Source organism: Polyodon spathula, chromosome 2 (genome assembly GCF_017654505.1).
Source record: "Polyodon spathula isolate WHYD16114869_AA chromosome 2, ASM1765450v1, whole genome shotgun sequence".
Classification (NCBI taxonomy): Eukaryota; Metazoa; Chordata; class Actinopteri; order Acipenseriformes; family Polyodontidae; genus Polyodon; species Polyodon spathula.
Genome location: NC_054535.1, coordinates 80642573 through 80654562, shown reverse-complemented (window position 1 = coordinate 80654562; position 11990 = coordinate 80642573). Strand labels below are relative to the sequence as shown.

The 11990-nt window shown below is 36.7% G+C and overlaps 1 protein-coding gene across 1 annotated transcript in view; it reads right to left on the bottom strand.

Moving 5' to 3' along the window:
- Positions 1-263: 263 nt before the first annotated feature.
- LOC121301879 (calcium/calmodulin-dependent protein kinase type IV-like) overlaps positions 264-11990 on the bottom strand; it is a 94371-nt gene continuing 82644 nt past the window's right edge. Inside the window, exons 6-11 of the mRNA XM_041231570.1 lie at positions 9396-9486; positions 8539-8613; positions 6531-6606; positions 3383-3509; positions 2134-2286; positions 264-929 (exon numbers count right to left, since the gene is read on the bottom strand). Coding sequence (XP_041087504.1) covers positions 765-929; positions 2134-2286; positions 3383-3509; positions 6531-6606; positions 8539-8613; positions 9396-9486 — 687 coding nt within the window. The 3' untranslated portion in view covers positions 264-764. The remainder of the gene's footprint in view (positions 930-2133; positions 2287-3382; positions 3510-6530; positions 6607-8538; positions 8614-9395; positions 9487-11990) is intronic.

Genomic DNA, 11990 nt, shown 5'->3' with positions numbered 1-11990 from the left:
CCCAGAGAATGAGACGTTCTGCTTCAACAAATCAGCAGACTAATCCAGAGAAACCAGGAAAGGGGATCTGTGAGGGACAGGCCACGTCCTGGAAGATAGAGGTCTATGTGTCAGCGCTGCCAGGATTGTGTTAATGCTCTGGGAAGTCATACCCGATACTAACTTTGTAATGTTTTCAATTTGACAGTGTGTCACGTTTCATACTGAAAAATTATCATGATTCTTTGATCTGTATTTTTGTTCACATTTTCTGTGATTTTGTTTGATATCTATGTTTAAAATATTTGATTAGATCCATTAAACCTGATGTTGCGTTTCTTTTGTGTTTCAGTATATTCATTGTAAACATACTATTAAAATACAAGCATTCTAATAAGCACAAATTAAAGACCCATCACCTGTTAAAATCCAGAAGCAGCCTACAAATAAATAAACAAATGCAAGGAATATCTGGTCCAAGTGTGTTTTTAAACACTTGGCATTTCATAACATTGTGCCCATTCACATGTCACATTGGCAGTCTCATGCTTGTTATTTTTGTTTGTTGACAAAGCATCCACATGCATTAGAAAATAAGTGTCACACTTGTGAATTGTCACAATTCCAAACCTGTTCATTGGTGTGACCACAAGTGTGTGATCTAAAAAAAAAAAAAAAAAAAAAAAAAAAAAAAACAATGCCACTTTTCCAAAACGTTCAAAGTCTCAAGCAGTTATAATGACAGGTTCAGGAGGCCTTTCTGAGGCAGGGGTTGTCAGGGAGACCTATAAGCCCTCCTTCTCTGTCTGTGCTGGTTCCCTTGGCTGCTGGGACTCGGCTTCGTTCCCTTGAAAGGGCGAGTGATTGCGGTTGTTCTTGTTGCTGTCATGGCTGCCGTGACTTCCTGCGCTTCCAAGGCGGGTTGATGCTACGACAGCTTTTACCGCAGCCTGAAGAGAAACAGACACAACACGTATAACAAAAGGGTATCAACGTTTCTGAAGGTATTTTCAATTGTTGGAAAGGTTAGCAATGGCCAGCCCTGGTTGAGTTAGTAGGATGCTGTTTTTTTTTTTTACCTAGTTAAGCTGGTTCAGCTCTTGGTTGTAAAATTCAAGTACTTCTCGTTCATTACAGCCAGCTTCTTCAGGGTAACTTCTTCACTTCACACAAGTATCCAAGTTACAACTTGTATAATAGATAAAGCTGTGAAACTGATTACGTGTATCCATTTACCATTGCTTTGATTTGTACTAGATAGACCTAAGATTGTGCAGATACTTATGACCTGGTTTTTAGGATTAAACATACAAAAAAGTAAAATTGCAGTGGGCCAAATTAAGTCTTTACTGCATGAAGGATTGTCACAGAGACAGCCGAAATGGGCGGCGTCAGAACCAGGAAAAGAAATGAACACAAAGACAGATGATGTGAAATGATGGGGATGCTTGCTTGCGCCGGTTTATTATAAATAAAAGGTTTAACAAACACGAAAACACAGGACACGGCACTGGTAGCCAAAATAAACAGAAACAAAAACGGACTAAACTTAACAAAACGGTGCACGGACAGACACTGACAAACACGGTGATTTCTGAACACACACGTATCGTGCTGGTCCCACCAGCACGCAATAGCAATTGTAATTATCACTCTCCTACTCTCTCTCCCGTTCTCCACTCACCGAACACCTAACCGCGAGTGGGTGAAAACATGCTGTTTTTAAGCAGCTGTACCTAGACTCGATTGCTAATCAATCATTCAATTGGAGTCTCGGTACAACCGCACGTGAATTAATAAAGTGCAATTCCCCGTGCTCACATATTACATTTTACTTGCACGTGAAGTCCTGTGCAATCCTCATGCCTAAATACAAATATACATTTTAAACACTCAGGTTACGCAGACCCGTTTATATCCCGTGTACCAATGACTATACACCAACATTTAAACACACCACACGCAACACATAACAGATAATATACACAGGGGAGGGCACTTTGTCACAAGGATGTACGGATATCTATACAGTAAATGCTCATTTTAGGAACAGGACTGATCCTTCTGTTTTTAAATGCTTGCAATAGCTTTGATTTGAAGTGAAACTGCATTCATACTTTATCCACCTGCCAGCTCATTAAGTTTTTACTGTACCTTTAGCTTGCGGCGGGCATTGAACTCCTGCAGTTTCTTCTGTGCATTGTCCATGTGTGCAAAGTTCACTGCCGTCCCTGTCACCCAGGGGTGCTGCAGGGTCTGGAAAGTGCTGAGCCGCTTTTTAGGGTCCTGGACGATCAGTTTCCTCACCTGCAGTAAAGAAAACACATAGTGAAAATCCTCAAACCATTAAAAAAAATTATTTATATAGTGGATTCTTCAAATCGCAAGTAGATTATATATAACAATTAGGCAGAATCAGTACACTTCACTGTAGTCTGATCTTATAGTTTCACTTTAACCTAACATTCTAGTCTCGTACCCGCTCTCGTCATCTCGAAATGCCAGGGGACTGACCACAGCAATGCTCACATTGTATTTGAAATACTAGTATACGCTGAATTAACAAACAAACAAAAAAACAAGAACCAAAATAAAAATTGTTTAAATGATCTACAATCATCACAGCTCAGTTGACAGCACAGCTCAGATCACTGACCACATACAACTGAAGAACCTCCTCAATAAACTGAGGGCTGGAACAGCGATAGTGTACAAGAAAGCACTGCAGCAGCACAAGGAACACAATAGCAGACTTGAAAAATATTACATTAACATATTACTGTTGGGTGATAATGTAATAGTGATATGGAGTAACAAGGACTACAACCAAAGCAGCACTTGAACGCTTGCATAATGTCAGATTATCAAGGGATGACATTTTCGGAATGACTAATAGCACTAGCGTGACTTAAAGATACAGCCATACAAAACCACCTAACCTTTCACTTGAGCGGATTTCACAAGCAAGTTATCATGTGCCACAAACACAACACTTATGACAAGACAATGACCAGGGGAAATGGTCACCTACTGTATAGTAAAATAAATAAATAAATAAATAAATAAAAATAACATCACTGTGTTACAGTTGAATACAAACCATTTGGGTTGCTAGGCTTATTTTAACTTTAAAATACCATAGTTATACATACATACTGCAGCTCTGCAACAACTCTCATCAAGTACACTTTAAGACTAGGAATGGTTATTTTGTTTTGGTGAAAGACAGATGCAGAAGTCTCTTTTTAAAGAGCCCTATGTACAGTGCAAACGAACCGAAGAAACAGTCCTGAAAAATAATATATTAAAGAAAGGGAGTGAATGAGCATGACTGTATATACTAGAACAGCATTTTATTAATGAATGAAGAGATCAAGCATACAGTACATATGTTCGGACTCACCAGATCTTTGGCGTTTAGGGACACATCATCCCACCAGGGGGAGACAAAGTCATATTCACAGTTTAAAATCTTCTTGAACATGTATTGATCTCCCCTTTCGTCATAGAACGGTTCAAACCCGCAAAGCCTTGCAAAGTGAAAGAAAACAAAACAAATCTTCAATGACTCGTGTTTCTCTGTAGCTGACGGCAATAGGAACTTACACTTGTCTCTTCCTGTTAATCTATCACCAAGGGTTGCAAACCAGATGCACTGCAGCTGCACATTTTACATTGTATGTTGTACTAAATTAGACATGAGCTGAATCAAATACAGTCAACTTGCTATGAAAACCACTCATGCCCTATAATACAGGTCTAACTAGTTACAAAGGCTAAATGCTTTGTCTGTAGGAACCCTACAGTAAGTATTCATGGAGAGAGTCAGTAAATGGTTTTAATTTACACATTAGAAGGGTTTGACAATCCTGATTAAATAGCATACAGTATTGTGGAAGCTTTGTTGTTTTTTATTTAGTAAGAAAGAAAACCAAATGTTAAAACATTTGTATACATTTAATAACCCAAAAAGGAAAGAGTCATGTTTCACATTGAGCAACTGCTATAGTCTGTAGTTCCCATTTTAATGTGGAGTAAATTCAGAGGTTTTTAGGTTTATTTATTTATTTAAAAAATTTCAGTACAGCACAGCCATAACAATGTCATCAAAGCTCCACTTCAGTTCCTGTCAATGGATGCTCAATGAGCATCAGCCCACAAGGCAGGTTAGCAAATCTGACAGCACGCATTTATGTAAAATTATTTCTGCTGTAAACTGCAATTACTGTTCATTAAGCGTCCTGTTTAAAAACATATTTAAAAGCTTTTTTACATTTGCATTCTGGTTTCAACCGCAATCCATTTTCTACATCTTATTTGCATTAGCAGCATTTTTACTGGATCCCCTTAACAGCGTACTATTTCAGTGGCTCCCTTTTTCTTTTTTAAATATATGTTGTCTCTTCATTGGAGTGACACAGTGCTACAGCACATGAAGTGAACTAACAGAGAAATGTTGCAGTTACTTTACTTTGTTGACTTTGAAACAGTGTAAAGTATAGAAGCATATGTATATAAAACAATATTAATTGCAAGCAGAATTTCACAATTACATTTATGCCCCCAATGAGCCCAAAACCCTCTTAATACAGAACCAAGAATAACAATCCATATTTAAATGACCTGAAACAAGAGGGGATTTTTTCTATTAGCTGCATGGAAACCACTGTTATGAATTGTGTCACTTTATTAACAGAAGTCACTATTTATAAAATCGAATTGTTTTTCTCGAGCAAAACCAGCCGAAAATCCAGCTTAGCCTACATAGTGCAATCTGCTCTACAGTGCATGAATCGGTTACAACAGTAAGCTAAATGAACACAAATGTAATTAGGTTTAATGTGTCAGAAGGAAAAATAAGTTGACAAATAATAAACACACACAGAACCGATTATCTCCCTACGGTATGTTTATCAGTGTAGCTAAATTATTTATGGAGAGTGTAACTGCAGAAAGGTTGTGCAAAAATTGTTAGCTCCCATACACATTTTCTGGTATGCAGTATGTTTTTACTACGATGTTGAAAATGAATGCACTTAGTTAGAATATACTTATGTTATAAACCTATTGTGCTGAATTTGTCAAAAGCAATTATTTTTGTCTTTTCATTGCTTCATCTTGTGGAGTTACTTACAGTAGTGCTGTAGTTAAAGTCTACCACTAGAGGCCACTCATGAGTTGTTAAAATCTAACAGGCTTTAGAAGATCATAACACACAATACCATCACATCTCTTATATAAACTGTATTTACCACACCAAATGGTTAATTCCTGCCACATACATTTCTGGATTAGACTGCATATTGCATCAACAGCAACAGTAGATGAATCCCTTTAAAGTATAGCACAACATGCCATGACCACCGCATTGCTCTATAGAAAAAAAATGAATAGTTTCTCATTTGAATGTCTTAGTACTGACAGCTATTGAGTACGGCACTATGGGAAACTACATTTTTTGTGAAGCGAATGGTGGGCAGGTTAATGATGGTAGCAATGCTCCAACTGATCAATAACTCAGGGCAAAAAAAGCACAGAAATATAACTTTCTATTCTAACAGAACATAATTGTCTACTTGCTATATACAACTGTGCTATTGTTTTCTGTGAATTTTTTTTTTTTAAGTGGATTTATTTCCCACCCGCAAATCTCTAATAGCTAGTAAGGCTTCACCACAGATGATTTTAAACTGTGTTTGATGTTTTTGTTTAAAACAGTCCAGACGGACCTGCGTCTATAGGTCTATTGTTGAGCCCAATTGCTACCTAATGAAAACAGGCATTCTCATTCAAATCCCTCTTTAATTCCACGCTTTGCCAAGAACTGACCTTGGCATCCCTGCAGCTATTGGAAAAACAGCACTTTAGATGCGTCACACATACAGCATATGGAGCTAGCAACAGTACTGAGTTTCTCACTGCAGATATAGAAGCTGCTCACAGATTCTGAACGTCACTCACAAACAGTATACAGTGGAGCTATGAACAAGGAAAGGTAGATCTGTGTGTTTGGTTATGTATACACTAGTCGTTCCTAGATATTAAAGGGAAGTAGTATCCTGCAATGAGGAAAAAAAACTAACTTGGCAGCATTCCTGGACACTGGGAAGTGGGAGGTATGGTGGTGCTCTGTTGTGGGCACATAGTGTCTATAGACATGGTATGATAAGCAGTGCACACTATCTAATCACACTGCTCTTTAGCACACCCCTGGCATACTCATAACCTAGTCCTTGTAGCCTTTCCACATAAAGCTTGGACATGTACAACAACACATCAACTACATTATTTTAACATTAGATGTAGGCATATACACTTGATTGACTATGTAATTTTACAGTGAACAGGACTTTGTATTTATTTATTCTTAAAAATATGCTTTTTTTTTTTTTTTTTTTTTTTAAACCAGCATGACTACCTGGACATCTGAAAACTGGCTCTGATCATCTTAAATAGTTTACAATTATTATTGCTTTATAAAGATAGTAAATTAGTGTGAAAAGTATACAAAAGTATGATTCTGTCCCTGTATTTGTAAATACTTCACTCACAGTATATAGGTTATCACTCCTACAGACCACATGTCAACCTCTGGCCCGTAAGCAGTGCCTCGCAAAATTTCAGGAGCTGAAAGAACACAAAACACATTGCTTTACAACTGCAGCATTTCTTACCTTTTTCATGCATACTAAGTTTAAAGCACATTTTCAGAACACAATAACAGGAATTAAGAGTTAGGCATTCTAATGACACACAGGGCTATATTTTCAAAGCTATATACTCCAAATTGTATTTCATAAAATGTGTTTCTGAAAGGGAAAAATAAAAAAAACATTTATTAATGGTCACCTGCTCTTACGAGCCACAAAATGACAGAACTGATTGAAATTCAGGCAGAATCAGATAAGCTGCCATGTGAACAACCAGACATACCCATCCACCTTGGTGACGGCTAAATTCAGATTTCACTGTGCAGTTTATTACTATGAACCAATTTTACAATGTATTGGATTTATGTATGACACACGTTGGATAGAGGCATAAACTGCATATTGATAAACTAACAGATTTTGAAGGGTTTTCCTGCTGAAGCGTAAGACACACCACAGTCCAGGAAACCACAGAAAAGATTTGCACCCATCAGTAACAACTAAACTGGCTGGGTAGCCACACACAAAAAACACTAAGAACCCACATGTAAAATGAAAGAGTTGAATTGATTTTACCCTCCTAATATTAGGATATGACAAAGACATTGAGACAGGGAGTAGAAAATAATACAATGTGTTGTTTTTTTGTTTTTTTCCCATGCAGCATTACTCTTCCTGGTACTTCATCACTGTCATGTCTCCTTTTGTTTCCATAGTTACAAATAGCCAGGAGTTCACAGTTCTGACAAGCACTTATATCATAATGCAGCCAACGGCTCTCATTACCTCCTCCTATCATGCAACAGCTTGTTATCTTCTCAATCCAATTAGGCACTACTTTTTGTTCGCTGGACTATTGTCAATATCTCTCATCTTGTTTACAAAATGTTGATGACTACATTAGGGGAACAAATGTGTCCCTTCCCACCCCCAACCAATAAATCCAAAACAAAAATGTGTTCCTTATCAAAAATTATTATTATTGTCAGTTTTTCTAAATTCATTAGCTGGAAAGAAATATATATATATATATATAATATATATATATATATATATATATATATATATATATATATATATATATATATATATATATATATATATATATTATAAAAAGATAGACGCCAGGCCTGAAGGAACTGATTTCCGAATTGTCTTATCTACTGCACTCAGAATCTATTCTCTCTATTAAAACAGTCACTGTCTCCCTAATCCGCAGCATAAAGAAGTCTTGAACCCTTTCCAAGAGATTGCTGCAACAAGAAGATACCACCCTTGTATAAATGACAACTGGTAGCTGAAGTATAGCATGATAGTGTTAAAAGGCAGTGTGATTTAATGCTTAAAGCAAAGTAACAAAACTCCAGAGATGCTGCTCGTAATGCTTAGTTAGACCACCTAACTCACTGGATAGCACAGGGCATGTCACTCCTGATGGTTCAATTCTCCCATCTACTGTATATACAAGCCAGACAAGAACAATTTCAATGTGTAGCACACATGTTGGTGTTAATGGGATCACATGATTCATGTGTTAATCCTCTTTGAATGCAAGTTGCATTCTATGTTGTTAGTTAATTTTAGTCACCATTGGTAGGACAGCAGAACTGCCAGAACTGTATCAAGACATTGCAGATTCTGATACTCTATTAATAAATCACAACAGACAGGATACTGACAGTCATGATAACTCACCTATAATCACTAAGTTCGGACTCATATAAAATGTTATTAAGCCCATTGATCTTTTTAGTTTCTTAAAAAAAAAAAAGAAAATGTAAATACTGCTTTGATTTGTTTAGGCGCAGTGTGCCCTGTATGCAAATACCCAGAAAAAAACCCATCCCCATGTTGATTATAAACAGAAACTATAGACCTGCTGGAAAGACAGCAGCAAGATTAAACCTACCACAATATCCAGGGGTTCCACAGACAGTCTTCATTGTGACCTGGTCATCCACGATTTTAGACAGGCCAAAATCAGCTGTAAAAACAAACATGTATTAGGTTTGGATGCTGTCCTTCTGTTTTTCATAATAGAAAATGCTGCGCACTTTTCAAAAAGGCTGCATCATGCAATATATTATAATACATGATAGATTAATTAGGTACAGTTAAAAGTCTCCTCTGTTCATTTTACAGTTGAATTTTCAGTTTCTACTATATTTAGTGGGTTGAAGTATAACAAATACCCAGCACCAGTCATAATGCACTTTCGGCTCTCAATTTATTTTAGCAGGTACCAGTAAAAACACAATTTAATAGAACAAGGAATATATTGGTTTCAATTTCTGAAAACCATTTTGCACAAAACAGAGTCGGACTAAAATTAGAACCACCTGCTGCAACACCATCAATAGCGTGTAGGGCCATCATGGGCGGTCAGAACAGATTCCTCAATAAAAACACAAATAAATACTATTCTAGGGCCCAATTCACAAAGATTTAAGATTTTCAAAAGTCTGCTCGTGAATAAAACACAATTTGATATTCATTAAACTATGGCTTCTTTAACAACAGTCTAGAACAATTTTATGAATATCAAACTCTACTGTATTTGTTTGAAGTCTTTTAACTAATTAAAACTTGGCTAAAACGGACTTCAACAGAAACATGAAGCTTTACAGCAATACATGTCAGGAACGCCTTTTGTGTAACAAATGAATCAGTCAGGTGAGGGCAAAATCATACACAAAAAGGAGTTCTACGTGTCGCTGGTGTTTCCAATTTTATCAATCGCCTTCATAAAGACATTGAAAGCCATACCTATCTTGAGTGGTGCGTCAGGAGCCGAGGTGGCATATAAAAGGTTCTCAGGCTTGAGATCGCGATGGACGACTCCGTTTTCATGCAGGTACTATACAGAGGGAAAAGAACAGGACCATAAAATGAACACAGTCAATGAAATCAAACGTTTATGTTTAGATAGCTTGTTCCGTGATGATTTCCTCTTAGCAGCTGTTAATGAAGAACTTTTCAGGTGTGACACGTCTGTGGCAGTATAAAATCTTTATCAGGCTTTGTCACAAAACTCTAAAATGAAGCCTGGATGTAGCCAGAATTCTTAAACAAATACACCTTTCCCTTGGGTTCCGACTTGAAATGTTACATAAACATTAAAAACTTGAAAGTGGTCTACATGCATTAGTTTTGTTAATACTTGGATTTTCCATAGCATGGCATTGATCAAACTCAGTTTTACCAGCTTTGTACTGTAGTTTTGCATCTGTAAACCCCTGTATTGATGTACAGTATATTTACAACTATGACCAAATGTTTTGCATCGCCCTATAGAATTATCAAATTTTGCTTCATAAAGTCGAATGAAACCTGCTGAACAATGTTACGTTAGCATACTGAATTACCACTTTGTATTTTTCCATATAATGAAAATGTGACATTTCAAAATCTATTATCAAATACGGTACTACTATTATGACTTCCGGTAGACTTTTGCAATATCATTTTGTAGTTTCTTTAATTACATGATGTTAAATTTAAAAAATAAATAAATAAATAAATAAAACAAACAAACATTAAGTCACGGTACCATCTGGAATCATTAGTTCTAGTGATAGAAGACAAAGTTACCACTACTGAGATATATAATTTTCTGTGGCTGATTAACAGCTTTTAAGCTGCTATGCTGGAGAGTTTTTAATTTCTTATGTTTAAGATGTTTTTCTCAGTCTGAGGTTAATGCTCCAGGTTTTTAGAGAAACTCTTAAAACGACAGACAAGCCTTTATAATTCTTCTTTTCTGAAAATGTCATTTTCACATGCTGCATAAATAGAATAAATGCATAGTGAATAAAAACATGCAAGCTGCTTTTGAGCATGGGGACATTATTTGCTTCAAAACTAAACAAACGTAACAAAGATTAATTACAGTACTAATACAGTGTTGCTATGTTTACTAAAAGCCATCTCCACGCAAAGCGTTAAAAAACAAAAAATCAAAACAAATGGTAAATGTACAATAACCTGCAATTGATGGCTTCTTTCTTAACTTTTGAAGTCCCTGCCTCCCTAGTTCTGCTTTCTTAATATCTCTGACACAGTACTCTGTGCTCTTGCTTGATATTGCCAACACAACCAATAAGAAGCTTGCTTTGTTTAATTCAAATGCATTTAAAAGCTAAAAAAAAAAAAAGGTTGATAGTGTCAGCAAACATGATTACTATTATATAAACACATTGCACAAAAAAAAAGATTAAACGGTTTCTTAACTGGTGTATTGAATTGTCACTGCTACACAGCACACTGACAAGCCCACACAGCTCGCCTCTCAAAGGGAAATGCACCAAAAGGCTGATTGCCACAATGCTTGCTTTCTGTTTCCATTGCAGATGCTGCAATTGTTGCCAATGTCATTAATCTTGTAGCCTACTTTTAATATTTATTTATTTAGCAAGGCGGTTAATTGATCAGGTTGGATAAGTGGCTTACTATATGTCTTACATAGTAACGATGACCCTATCTGCACTCTGTAAGGAGTTATTAGCAAGTTTGGTCCATGTTGGCCATCTTGGATTGACAGAAACTCACCATTTTAATAACTTTTGATGCTCGGTTTAATAAGATCCCTGGGAAGTTTCAGCTCAATCAGTCTAGCGGTTCTGGAGGAGTTAAAATGCTAAAATGCAGAATCCAAAAATGGCGACTACATGTCACGTCACGTGATGTGTGTCAATGCACACCCCATCCTCAACATATTTGTGAAGTTTGAGGGCAATAGCAGCAATGGTTTTTGTTGTTTTGGTGTCTTCAAAATGAGTTAACAAAAATGCAAAATCCAATATGGCTACCAAACTATGTTACCTATTCGCGACATTTTTTTTCAGGGTCAACTAGCCACAGTCATGTACCACCATACTAAACTGCGAGTGATTTCCTGCAAAGGTTTTTGCTTTATGGGCTGTTAAAGTCCTTGGCAGACGATAAGAAATAACAACAGTGATAATCCTATCATGACAGGTCAAAGGTCACGGGCAATGACTGTTTCTGATTGAACACACATGGGTTCCTATATGTGTTCCATTGTAACAGTTGCCCTATCTGTATTCTATAAGGAGTTATCGACTACTTTCACTTTTGACCTCTGATCTCAGAAACATGGCCGCCATTGACGAAAACTTTTTCTTTGAATAACTTAAAAATTGACCATTCATAAACATGTACCTCAAGTTTCAGAGCTCTACCATAAGAAGTTTTGGAGAAGAGTTTTGAAAATGACCAAATTTTGCAAAAATCCAACATGGCTGCCAAACCATGTGACCTACGTGGTGCGCCTTTGAAAAACTGCTTAGCACCTTGACATGTTTAAAAGATAAACCTCATCAGAAGGAAGGCTGTTTTCTG